General features: G+C 40.2%; 1 protein-coding gene and 1 long non-coding RNA gene across 2 annotated transcripts in view; one reads left to right on the top strand and one right to left on the bottom strand.

The window, feature by feature from the left end:
- Window positions 1-422, bottom strand: part of VTCN1 (V-set domain containing T cell activation inhibitor 1) — a gene marked incomplete at its 5' end in the record, with an annotated part of 35,595 nt that extends 35,173 nt beyond the window's left edge. Inside the window, one exon of the mRNA XM_082418613.1 lies at window positions 361-422. Coding sequence (XP_082274739.1) covers window positions 361-422 — 62 coding nt within the window. The remainder of the gene's footprint in view (window positions 1-360) is intronic.
- Window positions 1-14,311, top strand: part of LOC309660118 — a 68,357-nt gene extending 54,046 nt beyond the window's left edge. The window contains exons 6-7 of the long non-coding RNA XR_014263168.1: window positions 802-852; window positions 1,923-14,311. This is a non-coding gene — a long non-coding RNA (uncharacterized lncRNA). The remainder of the gene's footprint in view (window positions 1-801; window positions 853-1,922) is intronic.
- Window positions 14,312-25,815: the final 11,504 nt, after the last annotated feature.

Raw genomic sequence — 25,815 nt, 5'->3', positions numbered from 1 at the left:
TTCATTCCATTTGACGTGCTGCTTTGCAACCTGGGCTCATACCTGTCATTTGTAAGGGGTGTTACATAAAGAGTCTCAAGTTTTTCTTCAACATAAGCTCTCTCCTAGAAATAGGTACCTTAGAAAGGAATCTCAGCGATCCCATCCCTGCCCCCCTGGGGTGCTGGGATAGAATGGCTCAAAGGAGTGGCTCTTTTATCTGGCTATGTGTGTCATCTTTCCTATTTCCAGGTCAGTGAAGACCATACACAAAGACCGCTGGGGAAAACCCGATGGCATTTCTGTAATGCCAGGTGCCACTTGAGGGGGGACTGGTTCCATCCCCAGCCCACCCTGAGCATTACCGCCCATCCCTCTTACATCATTAACCTATCTGTTTTGTCTCCTTCCATAGACTTTAAAGTCCTAAGGACAGCGGTCATGTCTTCACTTTGTACCCACTCACCTCTAGTCTACTTCACCCTGTAGATCCTCGACAGGAGTTTGTTTCCTCTTATTAAAAAAATAAGACAGAAAGTTTAGAAAATACAAAGAAGCAAAAATAAGACAATAAAGTCACCTGTAACTCCACCATCCAGACATAACAACCACTAACTTCTTGATATGTATCTCGCCAGTTTTCCATGAGCAGATTAACAAATGACATTTGGGAAATAAACAAATAAGGAAGTATTGCTTACATTTACTGAGTGCTAGAATTACATAGCAGACATGTTGTTTTTAGGCACCATTTATGGATTATGTCATTTATCCATATGATAACCTTCTGAGGTAAACAAATTTCTTATGTCCATTTTACAGATGAGGAATGACACAGGGAGGTCAGGCATCTTCCGTACATTCACACGGTTGGTAAGTGGTAGGGCTGGGATTAGAATCTGTCTCCAGAATCTGCACCTGACTACTTCCTACGCTGCCTCCCAGGGGTGAGGGCTCACAAGTGGTCTGTCCCTCCTCTCTGCCCAGAGGGGCCCATGAGGGGATACCGGCTTTAGCTGGTGCGAGTGACTCAGGCAGAACAGAAGGTGCAGGTCAGAGCTGGCATGGGGGCAAAGCAGTTCCTGGGAAGCTTGCCCAGTGCTGCCTGCTCTGGGGCATAAGTCATCGGGCAGGTGTCCTCGGCCACACGCTCACTGCTGGCCACTCATACCCTCCCCACACCCACGCTGACGTTACGCAATAGGCACGACAAAAGAAAGGCACAGAGAGGCGAAGAATGATGCTATAGAGAGAAAAGGGAAGTACGGGGCATTTTACTTGCTGCCCCGAATAGGCTCGTTGTACCCAGCTCTCCTCAGCTCAGGGATGGGCCCACCAGAGAGAAACAACAGACTTACAAGAAACAATTTGAGTAAACAGTTACCCTGGAGGATAAACCCTCATGAGGTACAGCCATAGGGGCAGCAATTGAATAAGCAAAATGAAGCTTTTAATAACAGGGTATCTGCAGTTGATTCCAAGAAGAGGCCGCATTTGACCACTTCCCCTCTCTTTACACACCCAGGTGTGGCCTCAGATCTTACTGGTCCAAGTGTGTGAGAACAGGTGGACAAACTCATAGCAAGAGGTATTATTACTATCTGGCTCTCTTTGACTACTGAGCTGGACAGCAGACTTGCTTTTGTGACCCAGGAATTCACTCACCTTGGGTGAATTACTTCATCTCTCTGAGACTCCGTTTATCCTTAAAATGGGAATAAGAGTAATTCCTGCTCTACCTTCTATAAGTGTTACAGGTTGATGTGTGTCGCCCTCCAAATTTGTATTTTGAAGTCCTAACCCCCAGAACCTCAGAATGTGACTTTATTTGGAAATAGTCATTGTAGATGTGATTAGTTAAGATGAAGTCATACTGGAGTAGGGTGGGACCCTAATTCAACATGACTGGTGCCCTTATAAAAAGGGGAAATTTGTGGTCGCAGGGAAAGCACCATATGAAGATGAAAGCAGAGATCTATAAGCCAAGGAACACCAAAGATTGCCAGCAAACTACTAGAGGCTAGGGGAGAGGCCTGGAACAGATTCTCCCTCACAGCCTTCAGAAGGAACTAACCCTGCTGACACCTGGACTGCTAGTCTCCAAAATAGTGAGACGATACTTTTTTCTGTTGTTACCCAGTTTGTAGTAGTTTGTTACAGCAGCCCTAGCAAACCATTACAAATGAGTTGTTTTAAGAACAAAACTGACAATGATTGTTGCATATTCCGTAAAGGGCTATTCATATGTTACTTTTTACTATAAAAAATTTACTTGTGGCTTTTTGCTGCAAGCTTATTATCAAAAGCTAGGACTTAAATCTGGAGAATAACCCAACTGGTGATAATAAAAATATCATAGTAGTTTGATATATCAAAAAAAGCATGTACTAGGCTTGGTGCTAAGCATTCAGTGTGCATTTTCTCATTTGCTTGAAGTACCAGATCCTGTTCTCCTTAATTTCACTCATATTCCTCCATTTCTATTTCCACTGCTCCTGGTCACCATCATGTCTCACCGGCATCATTGCAACACCCTCCTGACAGCCCTGCTTCTAGTCTAGACCTCTCCAACCCATTCTTCACACTGCCAGAATCAGTGGTGACCTCAGAATTTCTGTATGAGTGTGGCTTAGGGGAGATAACCTAGGTGAAAGCGGGGCCGAGGCTGATCGCTGAGGCAGTATAATGCTGTAATCACAAGCATGGCTTCTGGATCCAGCCTGAATAGCTTCAAGTCCCAGCACCACTACTTACTAATTGTGTGACCTCAAATTTCCGTTCTTTCTTGTGAAGATTGAGTTAAACACATTTTAAAAGATCACCTAGAACGGTGTCTGGTGCATAGGAAGCTTTAATAATATTAGCTATTATCATTCTTGTTTTTCTGCTATGGTTATATAACAAGCACATGTTTCTAACGAAGTATATATTTTCTTGGTGGTGCTGATGGAAATGGTTGTGAGAACCCGTTGGTTAGCTACTGAGCTATTGGTAAGAATGATTACAAAACTACTCATAATAGTCCTCTGCTTAAAACTTCAAGTGCCTTTCCATTTCCCTCATGATAAAAATCCACTTTTTTATGTAGCCAGCATGGCCTTCCAAAGGGGGCCTTGCCCTCTCTCTCCAGCCTTGCCTCTCCCCACACTGCCCCTGGGGTCCTGCACTCCAGTCACATTGAACCATCACAGATCTCCCTGCTGCAGACCTACCCTCTCTAAGGAGGGGGTTGGACAGCAGAGGCACTGAACAGACACCTGGATACTGACCAACAGGAAGGGGACAGTGGAGGTTTTAGGTTTCAGTCAAAGCAGCTGAGCCCGTCTTCCTTACCCCCAGGCCCACATGCTTCACTCGCTGTGGAAGCAGAACCCTGCCGTCTGTCAGCAAGTTCTCTATCTAAGCAGAAATCACCTTGAGGTTTGTATTCCCTTGGGAAACCACTCAACCTCCAGAGCCTTGGAAAGAGAAGCAGGAACTATCAGAGCAGCCAAATGAAATAATTCTTGTCTGCTGCTTATTAATTTTTCAAAAAGATGAATAAAATATTTCACATAAGGTGTTCTTACATTGCTTTTTGGTTTTTACTTCCCCAGAATAATTTCCAATAACTACGCTCCAGGAAATTTTTAATGCAAAACTATGTCTTCTAACCACTGCACTGGAATTCACAGTGCACATTTGTTAGACCCTCCTGACAAAAGAGCCCAGAGGAAAGTCAATGCCTTTGGAGGATTTGCTCACTTAATAAACATTTATTAAGTACTTACTATGAGAAAGACATTGTTCTGGGCAATATGGAGAAAGTATAGAGATGACGTAAACAAAGTGCCTGCCCTCAAGGAACTTATGGTGTAACTGAGGTAAAACACACACACACACACAAATAAAACATACACAAACATACATATGCACACACAGACACACATACACACCACTGTAATAAGACATAATGTGGTGAGGGCTTCAGTAAAGAGAGGAACAAGTTCTCACAGGAATTCTGGGGAGGTAGGAAGTATTTAAATCTGAGAGAAATAGGGAGAATCAAAGTGCAGTTTCGTGACCAAATTTCAGAGAAAATAAAGAGAAAGGCTTTGTTCAGAAATATATTTAGCTAATTCATGCTGCAATACAGACTCTCTCCAAGGCAGAACCAAAAAGAAAAGTGGTTGTTTCTGCTGCACTGCATGGGGTCAGGACCCAAGCATCACACTTTAGTGATCTGGGCCGGGAGAAGTTGATTTCAGTGGCTGCAGAGCTCTGCCTTTCAGGGGAGGGACCAGCCTTGCAGCCTGGGAGTCTGCAAACACATCCATACTACCCAAGGATGGCCTTGCTCAGTTCCTTCACATGTCTTTGCTTCAGCTGCGGCCTCTCTCTGTGGCACTTGAAAGAAATGAGGCATTTCTGTTAAGGCGTGTTCCTGAAAAACCTCACGTTCTACAAAATCACACAATGAAGGTAACAGGGCTTATGGGGAAAAATAGGGTTAAGAGCAGACTATTCAAAATCTATGTGACTTTGTAACTGGTCTCTAAGAGACGCAGTAATCAGTACCTTGGGAGGTAAATTGGACGGCCAAAGCAGGCAGCCCACTAGGCCCAGAAGCTGCTTTGGGGAAAATTTAAAATGCACAGAAACAATTGAGTCGAAACTCTGACTTAAGGTGCTGTGAGCCAGGGAGACTGCTGTGAAGGTGAGTATGACGGTGGGGGGGAAAGTGGAACCTGGGAGGTGCAAGGCCAGGATGTGTGTCTCTGGGGCAGGAGCCCCAAGGGCAGGTGTTCATTTAAAATTAAAAGAAAAAAAGAATGGCAAGCCACACTGAGCCCTTCCCGCTGAAGTTGTCATTCTCCTCTGCTATTTCAGCTCCCCTTGCCTTGGAAAAAGTTGCATGTGAACCAATACTATTTCCATGTTAAGCCATTATTGTTCCCCTATTTTCCAACCACATATGAGCTAATTAGTGCTCTAGAAATCTATATAGCAGCAGACAGACTGTATTAACGGATTACCAAGAAATAAACTGGGATAGAGATACCTACCTCTTAAGGACAAATTCTCATTGTATCAGAGGCCCATGAGGGTGATAAAACAATAGCTAATGGTTATTGGTCATGTTCTGTGTGCCAGCGCTATGCATACAGAGTCTCGTTCATTCCTTACAGCAATGCTATGAGGTAAGTACCACTATCTTTACCTTTTTACATGTGCGGAGACTGAGGCTTAGCTTAAGTAAATGACCAAGCTCTCACAGCTAGAAAATGGGAGAGCCGGGTCTTAAACCCAGGGAGTCCAACTTGTGAGCCTGTGCTCCTCAGAGCCACACTTCTAGAAAAAGTGCCATATGGCAGGAGGCTACAAGTTTGGAAGGCTCCCTCGGCCTCACCCCTGCATATCTTCTGTCGCTCCATTTCTGAAAACAAGGCCTTCCTCTATCTGCTACGCCACTGTGTAGAGCACTCATCCCAGAAGACGTCAGCTGCTCTTTGTTTTATTCAAACATTCATGGTTTCTCTGTTGTCCAGTTTCAGCCTCCTTCTCGAATACTTAGAAGCTGAGAGATACCACATTCCTCATAGATCATCAGCTTACCTCCACTTGTGTAACTGGTAAATGATTAACACTCTGAAAATTAGATTAAGTTAGCAAACGTGGGATTAATCTGAATTAATTCTACTCTTAAATATTACAAGCAGAGTATTTGAGTAAATCAGGTAAATATTTCAATAAATCAAACATATTACTTTGTTCATATACTAATAAAGTAACTAGGTTTATAAAGGAATGCTGAAATCGAAGACATTTATTTCAGCCTATCCAAAAAGTTTCTCTTTCTCTCTCTCCCTTTTTTTTCCCCATAAAAGGAGAAAAGGCATTATTTTAAATACTATATGAAGCACTGGGCTTCAAGGTAAAATTATGTAACCGTTTTCTAGATATTGATGAGGATAGGTTTTAGGTTTCTGAGAAGTTTAGATTGCCATGTACTCAAGTTCTTGTCTTCCCTGAAGAATCCAGGATGCAGAGTATGTTTCCCTAACTCTAAGTGCCTCTCCTGCATCTCTTTATATTGGGAAAAGCAAGGCCAGCGTGGATCCAGGGAACCCAGACCGTGAGCATCACGAGTGGGGAAGAAACTGGCAAAGAGGAGGAGCTGTTCCTTGGAGCCTGAGGAGCACGTGTGGAAGAGGCTGCCTCCTTTCGGGGCAGGCCTGCTCTGTCCACACTGCGGCGGTCAGCACGGCTTTGTGTTCGGGAAAGGGGTTTTAGGAAACTGCGTGTGAGACACTTCGGTGCTCTCACGTGTCAGGTTGAGGCATCCTTTCTTCCTTCAAGCTGCCACTAGGGCTCGTGACACAGGATTGTGGGGTCCTCCAGAGCACAGGCCCCAGGATTACATCATACGTGGGCCCCAAGGCCACAAAACCAGGGAGACATGACTAGCAAATAGATTTCATCTCGCACACCAACTTCTTTTGAATGATTGATGGTGGTGGCCTAGGATAGCGTGTTGGAAAAGATTGCAAGGCTGCCTCGGGGCTCAGCGAGAGAGAGGGCCACCCCTGATTAGTGATTTCTAAGTGAGCATTTCCAAGTGAGCCCTATCCCTGGGTCAGCAGCAACACATGAAAGGGGGCTTTAACTGACCGATCACTACGAACTACCCGAGTCTCAGGCTAATTTAATGGCAAAGTAGGGCAGTGTTGGCTGACACTCCAATGTCAGCGAACAGTCCAACGGCAGTGTTAGCTGACACTCCTCTGTGTACATTTTGGGCCCTAGGCTTTAAGGAGAACACTGATTAACATGTATGTTTAGGACAGTGTTTCTCAGGCTCAGCCCTATGGACTATTTGGGCCGGATAATTCTTGGCTGTCGGGCTGTCCTGTGCATTGTAGGATGTTTAGCAGCATCCCTGGCCTCTAGTTAGGATGCCAGTAGCACCCCTGCCCCACGTGTGACAACCTAAAATGTCTCCAGATGTGTCACCCCAGTTGAGAATCATTGATCTAGGAGTAACAGGACCAGGGTGGTGATGTGATTAGAAGACAAGTCTTTTGAAGAATAGTTAGGGAAACCAGGGTAGTTTAATGTAGACAGGACTAACTGTAGTGATGATCATTCCAAAACTTGAAGTTCTAGGAGGTTAGGTTTAGATTCGGCATACAGAGAAACTTTCCAACAGAGCTTTCTGGCGCTGGCCTGAAACTGCAGTTTCCCATCACTGTGTGTGGCGTACGAGCAGGGGCTGAGTAGCCACTTAGGGAGAGAAGTGGGAAGGGAAGAGCTTCTGGTACCAAACAAGGGTTGGAACAATTCTGAAAGTCCCTTTCAAATATAGTTCAATGATTCTGTAATTTGATATTCCCTGGGATTTGCTCTGGCCTTACCGTTGCCACAGTTACGTATTCTGTATACGCCTCCTAAAACCTTTGTTAACAATGATAGCTGATATTTACTGAGTGCATGACCTCATTTATCTCATTTAATCCCCACAACAACCCTATGAGGTAGGTACTATTATCTTTGTTTTACAGGTGGGGAAAGCGAGGCCTAGTATTAAGGAACTCATCCAAGGGCTCATCCCCGGGGAATTAGACTCCACTGTCCATGGCCTTCATTATTATACTCTATTTTATATAAGTCCAAAGTTTTGAAAATCCCAGGGTTCAAATCCATGTCCAGGCTTATGTTTTGTACAGTTGTAACCTGTGGAAGGACAACATGGCCAGGTTTACATAGATTGAAGGAGTCCCTCTCTCTCAGGAGCTATCTTTTGTCTGAAACTCTGAAAGGAAAACAGGAAGGGGGAGTGTCAGGTGGAAAAATACAGAATGTTCATAACTAGACATCTTTCCCTAAACAATGTTGGAGTTTGCAGCGAAGCAATTCTATTTTATTCTTAAGCTGGCTCTATTTATAACCGTCCCCCTGATTGCCCACGAAGCCCACATTAGCATTTCATCAGGCGGGTGCACAAGCAGAGCGAGACAAAAGTCAATACAAGGTTGATTACTAGTCCTTTTCCTAATCATACCTGTATTTTCCGTTCCTCCTTATTCTCACCGCGGAGAAAAAAACATTTCCAGAAGATTCCTTCAGCAGCATAACCCATCCCATTGCGTTGAATAACAAACACACTTCAGACCTTTTATGAACCTCGATGGCAGCAGGGAGCTTGAATCACTGAGAATGCTGCCATTCATCCTATACCCGTGTCCAAATTAAACACTTCCGCCTCCACAGGATTCTTGTAAGGGCCCAAAGAAACGAACCATGCTTCGTAACGTGTAAATATTAGCTATTATTTTAAAATTATAAAGGTTAATTTTAATTTTTTATCCCTTCTTAGTACCCCCTAATTTAAACGACTTCTCGTTGCTGTAAAGTTCAAACTGAGCCTAGAATTTAAGACCATCCTAAAAGGCCATGCTGTCTGCCTAACCCTTCTCCCCGTCTGGAGCCCTGTGTTCCATCAGGCTGATCTCCCCGTTACCCTCTGCCTAGCGCATCCTTCCACCTCCTCTCTGGTTATCAAGAGCGGGTCCCGTTCAAAGCCCAGCTCAGCTCTGTCTGTCCTCTGGCGTCTTTCCTGAAGGCGCAGCCCAGAGCATGCTCTCCTTTCTCTTTCCTTAACAGAGTTAAGAGAGTGGGGCAGGAAGGTGAACCCCAGAACCCGTGAGAGAGGAGGAGGGCCAGGCACTGGCGTCAGGAGGCGAGGCAGAGGCAGGGGCTGGATCTGAGGTGGTCTGATGGGGAGCACCGCGCAGGCTACCTCCGATAACCATTCCTCCCCCGAGTCACTGCGGTCCGGGCCTCGGGCAGACGAAGGGCCCGCAGAGCGTGAAAGATCTAAGGACTGGGCCCCCTGCGCAGCTCCCTAAAGCCGCATTTGACCGTCTGGCTTTTTAATTCCTTGACCTGCCTTCAGGATCATGCGCTGTCACTGAAGAGATTCAGAGCACTGCCTGGGCTGTCCCTTCTCAGAATGCCTAGCCCTGCCATCAGTTCACTGTTTATTCATTAATAAAGCTGGAAACAAGTATATCGGGCACCCTCCGAGCATTTCTCTACCCAAGCACATATACCTGTCTTAGGCAGTCTGATGCCTCGGCATCCTGAAATGGGACCCAAGGACATACTTGTACATTCCAAGGCTTCTATCATTCACTCTCTTTATTTTAGTAACACTAAAAAATATCCCCAGAGAAAAGCAGACCACTGTACCCTGGAAATCTGTAGGGATATGGTGTGTAGTCTTCCAAAAGTCCTACCAGGAATTCTACTGCAAATCCTCACCTGCTAGGACTCACATTCTCGTTTTTTAGACATGGGCACAGTTCCGCAGGTGTGGCCATGTAAAGTTTTTGAGGACGGAGGTGTGGCAATCAGGCTGCCGGGCCCATTCTTTGAGGACCTGGCCTGTCTGAGCCGCACTCATCAGCTGCCCTGGGGCTGCCCTGTGTGCCATGACAAGCCTTGGTTTCCCACACCAAGGACAGTTCTGAAACCCAGGGCAAGGGAAACACTCCCTGTCCTAGGATCTCCAGCTGTCCTCAAGTTGAACTCCTTTGTGGACCTATTACAGACGCAAAGTTTCCCTGGCCTTCCTGGAATCTGCACCCTGCCTCTGCCCTGGAGCTGGGCTTGAACCCAGGCCTTCTTGTAATGATTTCAGACTCTGCTCTCTGTCTTTCCCCCTCTGGTCCAGCCTGAATTCTGGGACTCTGGTCTCAGCTTTCTCCTGTAGATTCATGGTTCCTGCATTCCCCTGATACTATTACATGCAGTAAGGTCCTACTGTGTTCTCCTATACCGACCCCCGACTTCCGTCCCAGACCCTTGTGGGCCACCCTAACCCACCGTGGCCCAGGGCCAGGCACTGACCCAGAGATTGGTTACAGGGCTACAATGAAACACAAGATTTCGTTTTATCTTCTGATTAAGACTTCTACATATTCAGATACCATATTCTAGTAACAGCTTAAGATTTAAATCTCAAGTTTTGATTTGAGCATTAAAAAATGAAGAATGCATATAAATTCTGAAAGGTTAAAAAGTTTGAACACAAATAAAAGCTCAAGGAGAGTCTACATAAATTTGTGGATACTTTATCCCATTTCTTGCCCCACTTCTGGCCCCCTACTTCCATGTTCCATTTGTTCTAAACTATCTTGGGCCCCTAAATAGGCCAGGCTGTTTCTTGTCTCTATGCTTTGTTCATGTTGTTTTTCCAGTTCTTGCAACATGGTAGGAACTTAATGTTTGTTGAATAAATTCTCCACTTTAGAGAATGCTTCCCTCAGAGTGTCTAGCACACAGTACTTAAAACTTGAAGTAATGATTAAATTAAATATCAGTACTGTGTTACTAAGGGAAACTAACACATTCTTAACTTTTGAGCAGCCAATTATGGGAGAAATTATCATTTATCTTCTCTAAAGGAAAATATTGGGAGTTTTGTAGTGACATGTACACACTGCTACATTTAAAATAGATAACCAACAAAAACCTACTGTATAGCAAGGGAACTCTGCTCAATATTCTATAATAACCTAAATGGGAAAAGAAATTGAAGAAGAATAGGTCCCAGTATACGTATAACTGAATCACTTTGCTGTACACCTGAAACTAACACAACATTGTTAATCAACTATACTCCAATATAAAACAAAAGTTTTAAAAAAAGAGTAAAAAATAACAAGAAAAGTATAACTATTGACACAAAGATTTTAAAAATTTAAAAAAATAAAATAAAGGAAAATAATCTTTTAAAAATTGTAGTATGTGAAATCTTGCCAGTGCTATGAATTATAACAAAATGCCTTGGAGAGTTGGACATAGGAGAAGACCTGGTTGGCTGGGGTCAAGAAGGGAACCTGGAAAATGAATTAATTGATAACAGCTATGCTTGATTACTTGTTAAACTTGTGTCCTTTCAGTCATTCCTCTCCACAAATCACTTACAAAATAGAGGTGTCCCTCTAAAAGAAAAAGAAACTTTACAGGGAATGAAAATTTAAATTTCCAGCAATAGTAAATATAAATACCTTTTAAAAAATCTAACTTTATAAATGCTGAATAAAACAAAACAAAGCAAAACCAGACACATATTTTCGAACACTTGGTTTTGCTGGCAAGAAAAAGAAGAGAAATGTGCAGAGGCTAAAAATGAAGGAGACACATGAATCCAGACAAGAGAGTGCTGAACAGTGGCTATCTATGCTTCCCAGTGACCAAAAGCTTCTGTCTTAAGAGCCATGCAGAACACAGAGACAAAGCTAAGGGGCCACATAAGCTGGGGTCTCTAATTGGAGACTCACATAAGCTAGGATCCCTACTCCCCCAAGGACAATAACCTCACTTGGTCTTGGTTCTGAGTGAAGAGAAAAAAATACTCCCCTGAGAGTGTGTATGTACCAGCCAGTCATCATGCAGGTTTGAGGCCTGAATTCACAACACATCCAGCCCCAAAGAATCCTAAACCAAGAATTAAGTTTAAAGCATTCCTAGTTGGTAAAGTCCCAATGCTTAATAGAAGCAAAAGGAAATATTCTCTGAAGAAATGTACTGTCCAACAGATGAATGGATAAAGAAGATGTGATATATATACCCAATAAAATAAGAATGAAATAATGACCATAAATAAGAATGAAATAATGCCACTTTCAGCAACATGGATGGACCTAGATATTATCATACTAAGTGAAGTAAGTCAGAAAGGGAAAGACAAATATCATATGATGTCACTTATATGTGGAATCTAAAAAATAAGAATGAACTTATTTACAAAACAGAAATAGACTCAGACATAGAAAACAAACTTATGATTACCAGAGGGGAAAGCAGGGGGAGGGATAAATTAGGAGTTTGGGATTAAAATATACACACTACCATATATGGAATAGATAACCAACAATGACCTACTATATATATAGCACAGAGAACTCTACACAATATCTTGCAATAACCTATAATGGAAAAGAATCTAAAAAAGAATATCTATATATATCTGTGTGTGTGTATACATAGTTTTATATATATAACTGAATAACTTTGCTGTACACCCGAAACTAACACAACATTGTAAATCAACTATATTTCAATAAAAATTTTAAAACATAGAAAATAAAAATGGTTTTCCCACCTCAAAAAAAAGAAAAAAGAAAAAAAATGTACTCTCAACCCAGGGCTCAATATATTTCAGCAAATGAAATTCCCCAAAATACAAGCTCATAATAATACAAAAAACCCCACTAAGTACACAGAGAAACAACTACCATGAATAAAAGTTGGTAGAAACAAGCAGATTTGGCATGAAAAGACTTTCAATATTGAAACCATTAGATACAGAGTATAAACTAAGATTTTCAAATTTGTTAAAATAAATGAAAGAGGGAATGGAAAGCCTGAGTAAGGAACAAGAGACTAAAAAAATTGATCAGAAAAATTTGAAAAAGAACTAGACAGAATATCTAGAAATGAAAAATAAATAATTGATTTTTAAAACTCACTGGACAGGTTAAGTAATAGATTGGGTACAACTGGAAGAGAGAATTAGTCAATCAGAAATAAGAGTTGAAAAATTACACATGGTATAGTATAGAGAAAGAGGTTAAAAATATAAAAGAGGGGGAGGAGGGGGATCAAGATGGCAGAGTAGGAGAAGCTCACCTGCCCCCACAAACATGTCAAAAACACTCTACATGTGGAACAATTCTCACAGAAAACCAACTGGAAACTGGCAGATTTCCTATACAACCAAAGCTGCACATAAGATCTTCATGTAACTAGATAGGACAGGAGGAAAAAAAACGGCAAAATAGACTTTAAAATGAAGTCCATAAAGAAAGACAATGAAGGACATTATATAATGTTAAGAGATCAATACAAGAAGAGGATATTACATTTATTAACATATATGCACCCAAGAGAGGAGCACCTAAACACATAAAACAAATACTAACAGACATAAAGGGAGATATTGAGAGGAATACAATAATTGTAGGAGATTTTAACACCTCACTGACATCAATGGACAGATAATCCAGACAGAAAATCAATAAGGCACAGAGTTTCTAAATGACAAACAGACCAGTTCAACTTAATTGATATCTACAGGACACTACATCCAAAAAAAAACCCAGAATACACATTCTTTTCAAGTGCACACAGAACATTCTCTAGGATAGACCACATTCTAGGTCACAAAACAAGACTCAACAAATTTAAGAGGATAAAAATTATTCCAATCAACTTTTCTGACCATGACAGTATGAAATTAGATATTAACCACAGGAAAAAAAAAACAGGAAAAGAATGAATACTTGGAGACTGAACAACATGCTACTAAAAAACCAGTGGCTAGGGCTTCCCTGGTGGCACACTGGATAAGAATCTGTCTGCCAGTGCAGGGGACATGGGTTCAATCCCTGGTCAGGGAGGATCCTAGATGCCATGGGGCAACTGGACCCATGTGCCACAACTACTGAGCCTGCACTCTAGAGCCTGCCAGCCACAACTTCTGAAGCCTATGCACCTAGAGCCCATGCTCTGCAACAAGAGAAGCCACTGCAATGAGAAGCCCGTGCACCGCAACAAAGAGTAGCCCCCGCTTGCCGCAACTAGAGAAAGCCCGTGTGCAGCAACGAAGACCCAACACAGCCAAAATTTTTTTTTTAATTAAAAAAAAAAAACCCAGTGGCTCAATGATGAAATCAAAGAAGAAGTCAGAAAATAACACAAGACAAAGGACAATGAAAACACAATGTAACAAAGCATATGGGATGCAGCAAAAGCAGTTCTAAGAAGGAAATTCATAGTGATATACAAGCCTTCCTCAAGAAACAAGAAAAATTTCAAACAATCTAACATACCACCTAAAAAAATTAGAAAAAGAAGAACAATCAAAATCCAAAGTTAGCAGGAGGAAGGAAATAATGATCAGAGAGGAAATAAATAAAATAGAGATTAAAAAAAAACAATATAAAAGATCAATAAAACCAAGAGATTTTTTTTTTAAGATAAACAAAATCAACAAACCTCTAGCCAGGCTCACCAAGAAGAAAAGAGAGAAGACCCAAATAAACAAAATAATAAATGAAAGACAAGAAATAAAAACTGATACTGCAGAAACACAAAAAATTATAAGAGAATATTATGAACAGTTGTGTGCCAACAAATTAGACAACTTAGAAGAAATGGACAAGTTTCTAGAAACATACAGCCTGCTGAAACTGAGGCAAGAAGAAACAGATAATTTGAACAGACTGATCACCAAAAGTGAAATAGAATCTGTATTAAAAAAAAAAAAAAGGAAAAAGAAAAACTCCCTACAAAAAAAAGTCCAGGACTGGATGGCTTCACTGGGGAATTCTACCAAACATACAAAGAAGAACTTATACCTATTCTTCTCAAACTCTTCCAAAATACTGAAGAGGAGGGAACACTCCCAAGTTCATTCTATGAAGCCACCATCACCCTAATACCAAAACCAGATAAAGACACTACAAAAAATAAATAAATAAAATAAAATTACAGGCCAATATCTTTGATGAATACAGATGCAAAAATTCTCAACAAAATATTAGCAGACTGAATCCAACAAGACATAAATAGGTTCATACACCATGATCAAGTTGGATTCATCCCAGGGTCACAAGGATGGTTCAACATATGGAAATCAATTAATGTGATATACCACATAAACAAAAGGAAAGACCAAAACCATATGATCATCTGCATAGATGCAGAAAAAGCATCTGACAAAATTTAACATTCATTCAAGATAAAAACTCTCACCAAAGTGGGTACAGAGAGAACATATCTCAACATAATAAAAGCCATTTACATCTGTTTGTGTCATCTTTGATTCTTTCATCAGTGTTTTATACTTTTCTGAGTACAGGTCTTTTACCTCCTTAGGTAGGCTTATTCCTAGGTATTTTATTTATTTTGTTGCAATGGTGAATGAGATTGTTTCCTTAATTTCTCTTTCTGATTTTTCATTGTCAGTGTATAAGAGTGCAAGAGATTTCTGTGCATTAATTTTATATCTTGCAACTTTACCAAATTCATTGATTAGCTCTAGTAGTTTTCTGGTGGCATCTTTAGGATTTTCTATGCATAATATCATGTCATCTGCAAACAGTGACAGTTTTACTTCTTCTTTTCCAATTTATATTCCTTTTATTTCTTTTTCTTCTCTGATTGCTGTGGCTAGGACTTCCAAAACTAACAGGACAGCTACATGTAAAAGAATGAAATTAGAACACTCCCTAACACCATACACAAAAATAAACTCGAAATGGATTAAAGACCTAAATATAAGACTGGACACTATAAAACTCTTAGAGGAAAACATAGGGAAAACACTCTTTGACATAAATCACAGCAAGATCTTTTTTGACTCACCTTCTAGAGTAATGGAAATAAAAACAAAAGTAAACAAATGGGACCTAATGAAACTTAAAAGCTTCTGCACAGCAAAGGAAACTATAAACAAGACGAAAAGACAACCCTCAGAATGGGAGAAAATTATTGCAAACGAATCAACGGACAAAGGATTAACCTCCAAAATATACAAACAGCTCATGCAGCTCAATATCAAGAAAACAAACATCCCAATTAAAAAATGGGCAGAAGACCTAAATAGACATTTCTCCAAAGAAGACATACAGATGGTCAACAAACACATGAAAAAATGCTCAACATCACTAATTATTAGAGAAATGCAAATCAAAATTACAATGACGTATCACCTCACACTGGTCAGAATGGCCATCATCAAAATATCTACAAACAGTAAATGCTGGAGAGGGTGTGGAGAAAAGGGAACCCTCTTACACTGTTGATGGGAATGTAAATTGATATAGCCACTATGGAGAACAGTATGGAGGTTCCTTAAAAAAATAAAAATAGAATTATCATATGAGCCAGCAATCCCCCTACTGGGCATCTATGCAGAGAAAACCATAACTCAAAAAAACACATGACCCTAATGTTCATTGCAGCACTATTTACCATAGCCAGGTCATGGAAGCAATCTAAATGCCCATGGACAGACGAATGGATAAAGAAGGTGTGGTACATATATACAATGGAATATTACTCAGTCATAAAAAGGAATGAAATTGGGTCATTTGTAGAGATGTGGATGGACCTAGAGACTGTCATACAGAGTGAAGTAAGTTAGTTAGAAAGAGAAAAACAAATATCGTATATTAATGCATATATGTGGAATCTAGAAAAATGGTACAGATGATGAACCTGTTTGCAAGGCAGAAATAGAGACACAGACATAGAGAACAAACGTATGGACACCAAGGGGGGAGGGGGAGTGGGATGAATTAGGAGATTAGGATTGACATATATACACTAACTTATATGTGTAAAATAGGTAACTAATGAGAAACTTCTGTATAGCACAGGGAACTCCACTTCACTGTACAGTAGAAACTATCACAACATTGTAAAACAACTATACTCCAATTAAAAAAAAAAGCCATTTACTACAAACCCACAGCCAACATAATACTCAACAGTGAAAAACTGACAGCTTTCCTGCTAAAATCTGGAATAAGACAAGGGTGCCCACTCTCACCACTTCTATTCAACATAGTACTGGAAGTCCTAGCCACAGCAATCAGACAAGAAAAGAAATAAATGTCATCCAAATTGGAAGGGAAGAGGTAAAACTGTCACTATTTGCAGATGCCATGATACTCTATATAGAGAACCCTAAAGTATCCACACAAAAACAATTAGAACTAATAAACAAATTCAGCAAAGTAGCAGGATAGAAAATTAATATACAGAAATCTGTTGCATTTTTTACACTAATAATGAAATATCATAAAGAGAAAGTTAAAAACAACCTTGTTTAAAATCATATCCAAAAACAAAACCTAGGAATAAACTTAACCAAGGAGGTGAAAGACTTGTATGCTGAAAACTATAAAACATTCATAAAGGAAATTGAAGATGAGTCAAAGAAATAGAAAGGTATCCCATGCTCTTGGATTGGAAGAATTAATATTGTTAAAATGGCTATAATATCCAAAGCAATCTACAGACTTAATGCAATCCCTACCAAAATACCCATGAGATTTTTCACAGACCTAGAGCAAATAATCCTAAAATTTATATGGAACCATAAAAGATCCAGAATTGCCAAAGCAATCCTGAGGAAAAAGAATAAAGCTGGAGGCATAACCGTCCCAGACTTCAGACAATACTACAAAGCTACAGTAATTGAAACAATGTGGTATTAGCACAAAAAATGGCATATAGATCAATGGAACAGAATAGAGAGCCCAGAAATAAACCCACACACCTATGGATAATTAAACTATGACACAAGAGGCAAGAATATACAATGGAGAAAAGACAGTCTCTTCAACAAGTGGTGTAGGGAAAGCTGGACAGCTACATGTAAATCAATGAAATTAGAACACTTCCTCACACCATATACAAAAATAAGCTCAAAATGGCTGAAAGACCTAAATATAAGATACGACAGCATAAAACTCCTAGAAGAGAATGTAGGCAAAACATTTTCAGACATAAATCGTAGAAATATTTTCTTAGATCAGTCTCCCAAGACAAAAGAAATAAAAGCAAAAATTAACAAGTGTGACCTAATCAAGAGCTTTTACACAGCAAAGGAAACCATAAACAAAATGAAAAGACAACCTAGGAGAAAATATTTGCAAATGATGCAACCAACAAGGGGTTAATATCCAAAATATACAAACAGCCCATACAACTCAATATCGAAAAAAGAAACAACCCAATCATAAAATGGGCAGAAGACCTAAATAGACATTTCTCCAAAGAAAGCATAGAGATGGCTAACAGGCACATGAAAAGATGCTCAACATTGCTAATTATTAGAGAAATGTAAATCAAAACCACAATGAGGTATCACCTCAGACCGGTCAAAATGGCTATTATCAAGAAGTCTACAAGTAATAAATGCTAGAGAGCGTGTGGAGAAAAGGGAACCCTCCTACACTGTTAGTGGGAATGTAAATTGGTGGAGCCACTATGGAAAACAGTATGGAGATTCCTTAAAAAACTAAAAATAGAGCTACCATAGGAGCCAGCAATCCCACTCCTGCGTATATATCCAGAAAAGATGAAAACTCTAATTGGAAAAGATACATACTTCCCAGTGTTCATAGCAGCACTATTTACAATTACCAAGATATGGAAACAATACAACACAAGTGCTCATCAACAGATAGTCAGCTTAAAAAGATGTGGTCTACAATAGAATATTATTCAGCCATAAAAAAGAATGAAATAGTGCCATTTGCAGCAAAATCGATGGACCTAGAGAATATTATACTTAGTGAAGTAAATCAGACAAATATTATATGATATCACTTATAGCTGGAATCTAAAAAGTAATACAAATGAACTATATACAAAACAGAAATAGAGTCACAGACATAGGAAACTAACTTATGGTTACCAAAGGGGAAATGGAGGGGGGAGAGATAAATTAGGAGTTTGGGATTAATAGATAGAAAGTACTATACATAAAATACATAAGCAACAAGGATTTACTGTATAGCACAGGGAACTGTATTCCATATCTTTCACCTATAATGGAAAATAATCTGAAATATATATATATATATATATATATATATAACTGAATCACTTTGCTGTACACCAGGAACTAACACAACATGGTAAATCAACTATACTTTAATGAAAAAAAGAAGAAAAAAGTTTTCACCACAAGAACAATAATTCTATAACTATGTATTGTGATGGATGTTAATTAGACTTGTGGAAATAATTTCTCAATACATACAAATATCAGATCTTTATGTTGTATACCTGAAATTAATATAATATTGTATGTCAGTTATACCTCAATAAAAATTTAAAATATATATATAAAAGAGAGGCTAAGACAAACAAAAAACAAAATTTTAATATATAACATACCAGAGGTCCAGAAAGAGAGAATAGAGAATGAGAGAGAGGCAATACCTGAAGAGAAAAAGTATTTTTTTAGTATTCATGAAAGATCCCGATCTTCAGATTCAGGAAGCTCAATGCATCTCAAGTAGTGTAAATAAAAAGAAAGCTACCAGACATTTCATAGTGAAACTGTAAAAGAACAAAGACCCAAAAGATCTTATAGGCAGTAAGAGAGAAAAGACAGATTACCTAAAAAGGAATGAAAATTAGACAAATAGCTTATATTCCAAAGTAACAAAAGAAGCCAGAAAAATGATGGAATTATATTTTCAAAGTACGAAGAGAAAAGGAAATTTGAGATATGAAGTATATCTGTAGTACCCATTAGGTATTATGGATACTGATATGATACGGAGAGCATGTGGTACCCGTGATTAAGGCTTCATGCCCAATAGAGAGACTACTAGATTATGCTATAAACACATAAAAGTAAGATTTATACCGTCACCATAGGGGTAAAAGCAGCATTAATGGTCATCCAGAGAATTTGTTTCAAGCATTTTGAACAACTTGGAGAAACGAGTCACAGACAAAGCTTTGCTTTCCAGGGATCAAAGCTATCAAGAACTTCAGGAGATGAACCAAAGAAAGCTGTATTGGGTCAGCATAGGGTAACTAGAAGCCCAGGCAGCAGTGGGCTATTCACAGGCTGATAAGCTTGTCCTATGGCATCTCTCCCACTCCTGACCAACACACTCACAAATGGGGGCCAGAGATCGGAGTTAAGTTTCAACGAACTCATCTAGAAATTTACAATCAGGAAAACTAGATGCAAGTGTTTTTTAACTTGTGTATGCATTTTCTGGTTTTATAGTTTAGTGTCCTTTACACTTTGAATTACATGCTGGTTGGTGAGGGCATAGGTGGGTACCTCTAACAATTTTTTTAATGCTTAGGGCATTATTTCTAAGCTCGAAGTAAGAAATATTTGAGGGCTAAGGAGGGAACTACCTTTTTCGATTGGTACCTTTCTCCATGATGTATATAATGTCTGTAGGATAGTGCCTGGCATGTAGCAAATGCACTAGAAACGTTAGTTTCCTTTCCTGCTATCAAGAGGTTAAGGCCCACGTCAAGAACCAGGGTGACTGCGGTACAAAGTATGTTGTATTTCAAGGCTAGAGGGGTGGAGGGTGGTCTTAGGGAAGGAAGACCAGAGACACTTGGGGCAGATTCTGTTAGGGACTGAGGGTCCTGCTAGGCCTGGGAGGAATGCCTCCCCAGTTCTCCTTTGGTCTAGGAACTAATTAGCTTTGCCTCTTGCTAACCCAGACAGAGATAAGAAAAGTGCCCTCAAAAATGCTGGTGCCCTCAAAGCTGCCACATTATTCAGTCATGTTAAATGTTGACTTAGATTTCAGAAGTTAGGTTAAGAAACTAGCTTTGTTTGTGTCATATTTACAATGTTTCTTAGTTTCCTCCCCCTTTCTAGGCATGTCTTACTCAAAACAAGGACAGAAACAATTTTTCACATTTCAGTCAAATACAACAGTTCCAGTGGCCACAGAGCTGAGAATTCCAGGAAGGAGTGGGGGACGTGGCAGCACAGGCAGGGGCCTGAAGAAGAGACTCAGGAATGACCTGGAATACTGGCCTTTTTCCATTCGTGCAGTTTTCCTCCTACCCAGAGAAAGCAACCACATTCTCCCAGAGGGCTGCCCTGAGAGTCAGAACCTAGCTGGGTTGGGAGTACCCTGGTCAGTGCCAAAGGGGCATTTAAAAAAAATTTTATTTTATATTGGAGTATAGTTGATTAACAAGGTTGTGTTAGTTTCAGGTATACAGCAAATGATTCATTTCATATATATATATATATATATATATATATATATATATATATATATATATATATGAATCTATTCTTTTTCAAATTCTTTTCCCATTTATGTTATTACAGAGTATTGAGCAGAGTTCCCTGTGCCATACAGTAGGCTCTTGTTGGTTATCTATTTTAAATATAGCAGTGTGTACATGTCAATCGAAAGGGGCATTTCTTGGATGAAATGCTGCTTCTTGCTCTGAAATGGTATCTGGTTATGGGAGCAATCTTTCCAAAAATGGGAACTGTGGTTTGACAATGGTTGTGCATGTTACTTCCAGGTGAGAGAGGTCTGAAAGACATAGTTTGGATTCATAATTATTTGAATTTCTGGGATAATTCAATGGCTCGGAGGGACACTAGGCAAAACAACTGAAATTACAACAGTCCTGTTGATCCTGAGACACACAGCCTTGGTAAGATCCTCTCAGTGTGTAAAGTGGTTTGAATCTGTTTGGACAGCCAGATGGGACATCTCTAGGATTCTGGGGCTCAGTGGCATAAACTCCAGTTGAGGACCTAACAGAATACAGCGCCCTTCTTCCCTGCCTTAACAGCATTAGAGGAGCAGCTCATTGATAGATTTTACTGCTATTTTCCAAGCAATTTTATAATGCTATATTTTATGTTGCAACAGGGGGCTGGGAAAGTGCAATGAACTATTCATTCCAAAGGAAAAGAAAGAATTGGGAGCTTCCCTGGTGGCGCAGTGGTTGAGAATCCGCCTGCCAGCGCAGGGGGCACGGGTTCGAGTCCTGGTCTGGGAGGATCCCACATGCCGCGGAGCAACTAGGCCCATGAGCCACAACTACTGAGACTGCGCGTCTGGAGCCTGTGCTCCGCAACAAGAGAGGCCGTGACAGTGAGAGGCCCGCGCGCCGCAATGAAGAGTAGCCCCTGCTTGCCGCAACTAGAGAAAGCCCTCGCACAGAAACGAAGACCCAACACAGCCTAAAATAAATAAATAAATTAATTAATTAAAAAAAAAAAAAGAAAAAAGAAAGAATTGGTAGGAGAGAGAATGAAGAGAGAGAAAAGGTAGGTATAGTGGATGGGTCCCTCATGCCCCCTCTCCACTTCTAATGTCTGGGGCAGTGCTTGTCCAGATGTCCTCTATATGGTCACTGATGTGTGGAGCCAAGAGCACAGGAGTGAGACACATGTGAGTGGTCCAGGCCCCAGAACTAGCCCTGTTTCTACAATATCTTAAGGAAGATTCAGAGAGCATGACTATTTTCACATTTGTCTGCCAAGATTTCTGGGCTTCCTTTCCAACCGTTAAAAAAGGGTCCTTTTTGTATCCACTTTAACCAATTATACAGTATTATCCCAAACCCATAATTTAATCATTCCTCCAGGCACTGAGTAACTGGGGATAAAGCAATAGCATTTGTTCTGAAGCATGAAGTTCCCAAGAAGACACCACATTCTTTCAGCTCACTTGCAAGCTACACAGACTCCTTATTCTTTTGTGTGTGGCCTTCCTCCAGGTAACGTTTGAGGGAAAATAGTGGCGATGTGTATCAGAAGCTGTCTCCTTGCCCTCACTGTCCCCTGCACATTTCTCTGTTGGACGCTTGTCACATTGTATTGAAATGATCTGTTTATACGTTTGTGTCTTCTTTAATCTCCTCTCAATTTCTCAAGAACAGGAACTGTATCCTTTTGTTTTTGTGTAATAATAGGATGTTAAATTTAAAGTTTCAACCGAGATTCGAGATACAATAGACGCTGCACACAAAAGTGAGACAGCACGTCACTCTGTTGAGTTTAAAAAGGGAATCTTTTACAACCAGTTTCATGATTCTTAGCCACCTCAGTCAGATGAAGGGCTATAAAAAGGAATCAAAGTAGAGAGAGATTTGTGATGCTATTTCTTAGGAGAAAAAAATTTTTTTCTCTGCTATGAGGACATCCTCCTTCCCCTCCTCAACGCACAAATACAAAGCACAAAGCTGGGGTGTGGTGGGTACACCATGGAGTACAGCCAAAGTCATACTTGTGAAATTTAATGTGGTCTAGAACAGGTCAATGAGAGAGAGGGAGAGAGAGAGAGAATGGGAGAATATGCATTTGGAGGTCAGTACTATTTTACAAGGCAAGGAATAGGTGAGTTTGTCCAACAGGCCAGATATCCTAGAGCCATGATGAGTTCCCACCAATAGGAATACCTGGGAGAGGGGACCTGAGCATTGAGAGTCATGTGTGAGGTGGACCTTTGGGGAACCAGGTGCTGAGGGGACATCAGGCAGCTGATGGAGAGGACAAGTTTTCATCAGAGGCTTCAGAAGTTTCAGCATGTATTTTCCTACTGAGTGCACTTTAAAAGGTCAGAGGGAGAGAAAAATTAAACTGTGCTTTGATTATAACCTACTGGTCATGTTGGATCAATATATCAAGTCACATATATTCCCCTAAGTGTCAGACATAGTGCCTGACTCATCCTGGGCATTTGATAAATGCCAAACTGAGCTGACTGGTTTTGGCACATACTCTTCTATGAACCAAAATATGTCCATGAGGCAGCCCAAATGAATGGCAGCCCATATTTTTATTTCAGGGTTATGTCTACTTAAATTACACTTCGGGGAAGATTTTAAGGAAACAATTAAAATTAGCTACTAAATATAAATATACGTTTAGAAATCAGCTCTTAATTAGTATATATAAATATTGTCAAGCTCCAGAGACATGCTCCTATTGTAACCTATATAAAGCCCAAACATCTCGTGGTTTGGTTTTTGACAATGTTACAGTCAAAGAAATATCAATCCGATAGAAAAGTTTGACTGAAACCAATGGACATCTAGGAAAGCATCCGAAGGTATTACATGGATAATGCACAGAAAAACTAAAAAAAAAAAAAAAAAAAAAATCCTCTTTCCCAACTTCTGTTCTTATTAGAACAGAAATTTCCCTTCTCAAAAATTTCCCCAAACTCTCTGAAATCCACTCCCTGTCTCTTCTCCCTCCTGGCCTCAAATCTATTCTCAGCACTATCCTCTTCCCTTCTCTTATACCCTTTTCAGACTTCTCTGCATGGTTTTTTTTATTCGTTTTTTTTTTAATTAATTAGTTAATTTATTTATTTAATTATTTTTGGCTGCATTGGGTCTTCGTTGCTGTGTGCAGGCTTTCTCTAGTTGCAGCGGGTCGGGGCTACTCTTCATTGCGGTGCACAGGCTTCTCATTGCGGTGCCTTCTCTTGTTGTGGAGCACAGGCTCTAGGCGCGCAGGCTTCAGAAGCTGTGGTGTGTGGGCTCAGTAGTTGTGACTCGTGGGCTCTAGAGCACAGGCTCAGTAGTTGTGGCGCACGGGCTTAGTTGCTCCATGGCATGTGGGATCTTCCCCGACCAGGGCTCAAACCCGTGTCCCCTGCATTGACAGGCAGATTCTTAACCACTGCGCCACCAGGAAAGTCCTCTCTGCATGGCTTACTCCATTGAATTCATACTTATGAGTGGGAGGGTGAGGAGACTTAGCAGAAAACACCAAGATTTTCCTGAGCAGTTGGGCAGAGAAAGAAGAGGTTGTGAACTTCATTTTCCTCTCCGTAAAAGGGAGACTTGCCAAAGAACAGCTTTAGGAGTAAGAATACAGTAATAAACTATAATGGAAACAAATCTGAAATATGTATATGACCGAATCACTTTGCTGTATACTAGAAACTAACACATTGTAAATCAACTATACTTCAATAAACCAAAACAAACAAGAACAAAACCCCAAAACACCTGGCCTCTGTTTTACTACCTCTGGGGCTTTCTCCACCTCACAATAACTCATCTTTAGCTTGATAATGAAGTGAAACCTTATAAGAAATGTATTTCTTTGGTTTTGTTTGTGATTAAGATGTATAGTGTAATATTTTATCTCATTAGTTATTGATACCTGGGTGTAAATGAATGTCTTAGTTACTTTACTGACAGTAGGGTTGGATGGTAAATTAAGAAAGAGGAGGCTAAGACATAAGAAAGAAAATCTCAATAATGGGGGAAAGTGGGAACATTGGATACAAAATTTGCCATTTTCTTTTTCAAAATGTTGGCAGTGTTAGTTCTGGTCCTGGAGAAAGGCTTATGTAGAAATTATTATTTTGGGGATTCTAGCTGGCTGGTAGAAGTGTGAGTTGGAGCAAACTTTAGGGTGGAGATAGGAGGACAATTTGGCCACATGCATCAGCAGGTTTCAACGTGCATAGTGAGTCTTGATCCAGTGATTCTACTTCTAGGAGTTCATTCTAAAGAACCAACAGGATGCATTTCCAAGGATGTTAACTATAGCATTGATTGAAATTAACATAATAGTTGTGGTCAAATAACTGGAAGCACCTACATGTCCAAGAATCGGGAACTGAGTGAGTAAATTAAGGTTCATCATGAGAGGCAATACTATGCAGTTGTAAAGAATCACATCATAAAAGAATGTCTACTTATATGAGAAATGTTCACAAAATTGGTAAGTAGAAAGTAGTTTCTAAAATAATATGAACTGTATGCTACCATTTATTATATCTAAATACAGAGAAAAGAGACTGGAAGGATACATTGAAGGTGGTTATTTCCGGGTTCAGGATGATATCGATTTAGACATTTTTTCTTTTGTGCTTTTCTGTACTTTCCAAATTCTCCCCACTAACCCCACATTACTTTTGCAAAACAAATAAGGAGAACATATTTTTAAAAAGAAAGCATTGCTCTAGTTTTTCTAGGTTTGACCTAACTCTCTTTGAGACAGTGGGTGAACAGGCATCTTTCAGTTAGATGCTCCCACAAAGTTGTTAACTTGCAACAATTTCCTAGGTCAATGGCTTGTACTTTCTGTAGAACTCCCACGGGAAGAGCCAGGACCCAGTGAATGTGTGCTTGAAGTTACCCATAACTTGTTTTTCTTCCTTTAAGTTAGCAGACATGTTATTCATAACTCCACAGGCTGTTCACAAGGTGCCCGAGGTGATGATTGGAGAACAGCCTCAGTTTGGGGGACCCAGGTGAACAGCACCAGGAGCCCCAGAT

Source organism: Balaenoptera physalus, assembly GCF_965194825.1.
Source record: "Balaenoptera physalus genome assembly, chromosome: 1".
In the NCBI taxonomy this organism is placed as follows: domain Eukaryota; kingdom Metazoa; phylum Chordata; class Mammalia; order Artiodactyla; family Balaenopteridae; genus Balaenoptera; species Balaenoptera physalus.
This window is presented reverse-complemented; position numbering and strand designations above follow the sequence as displayed.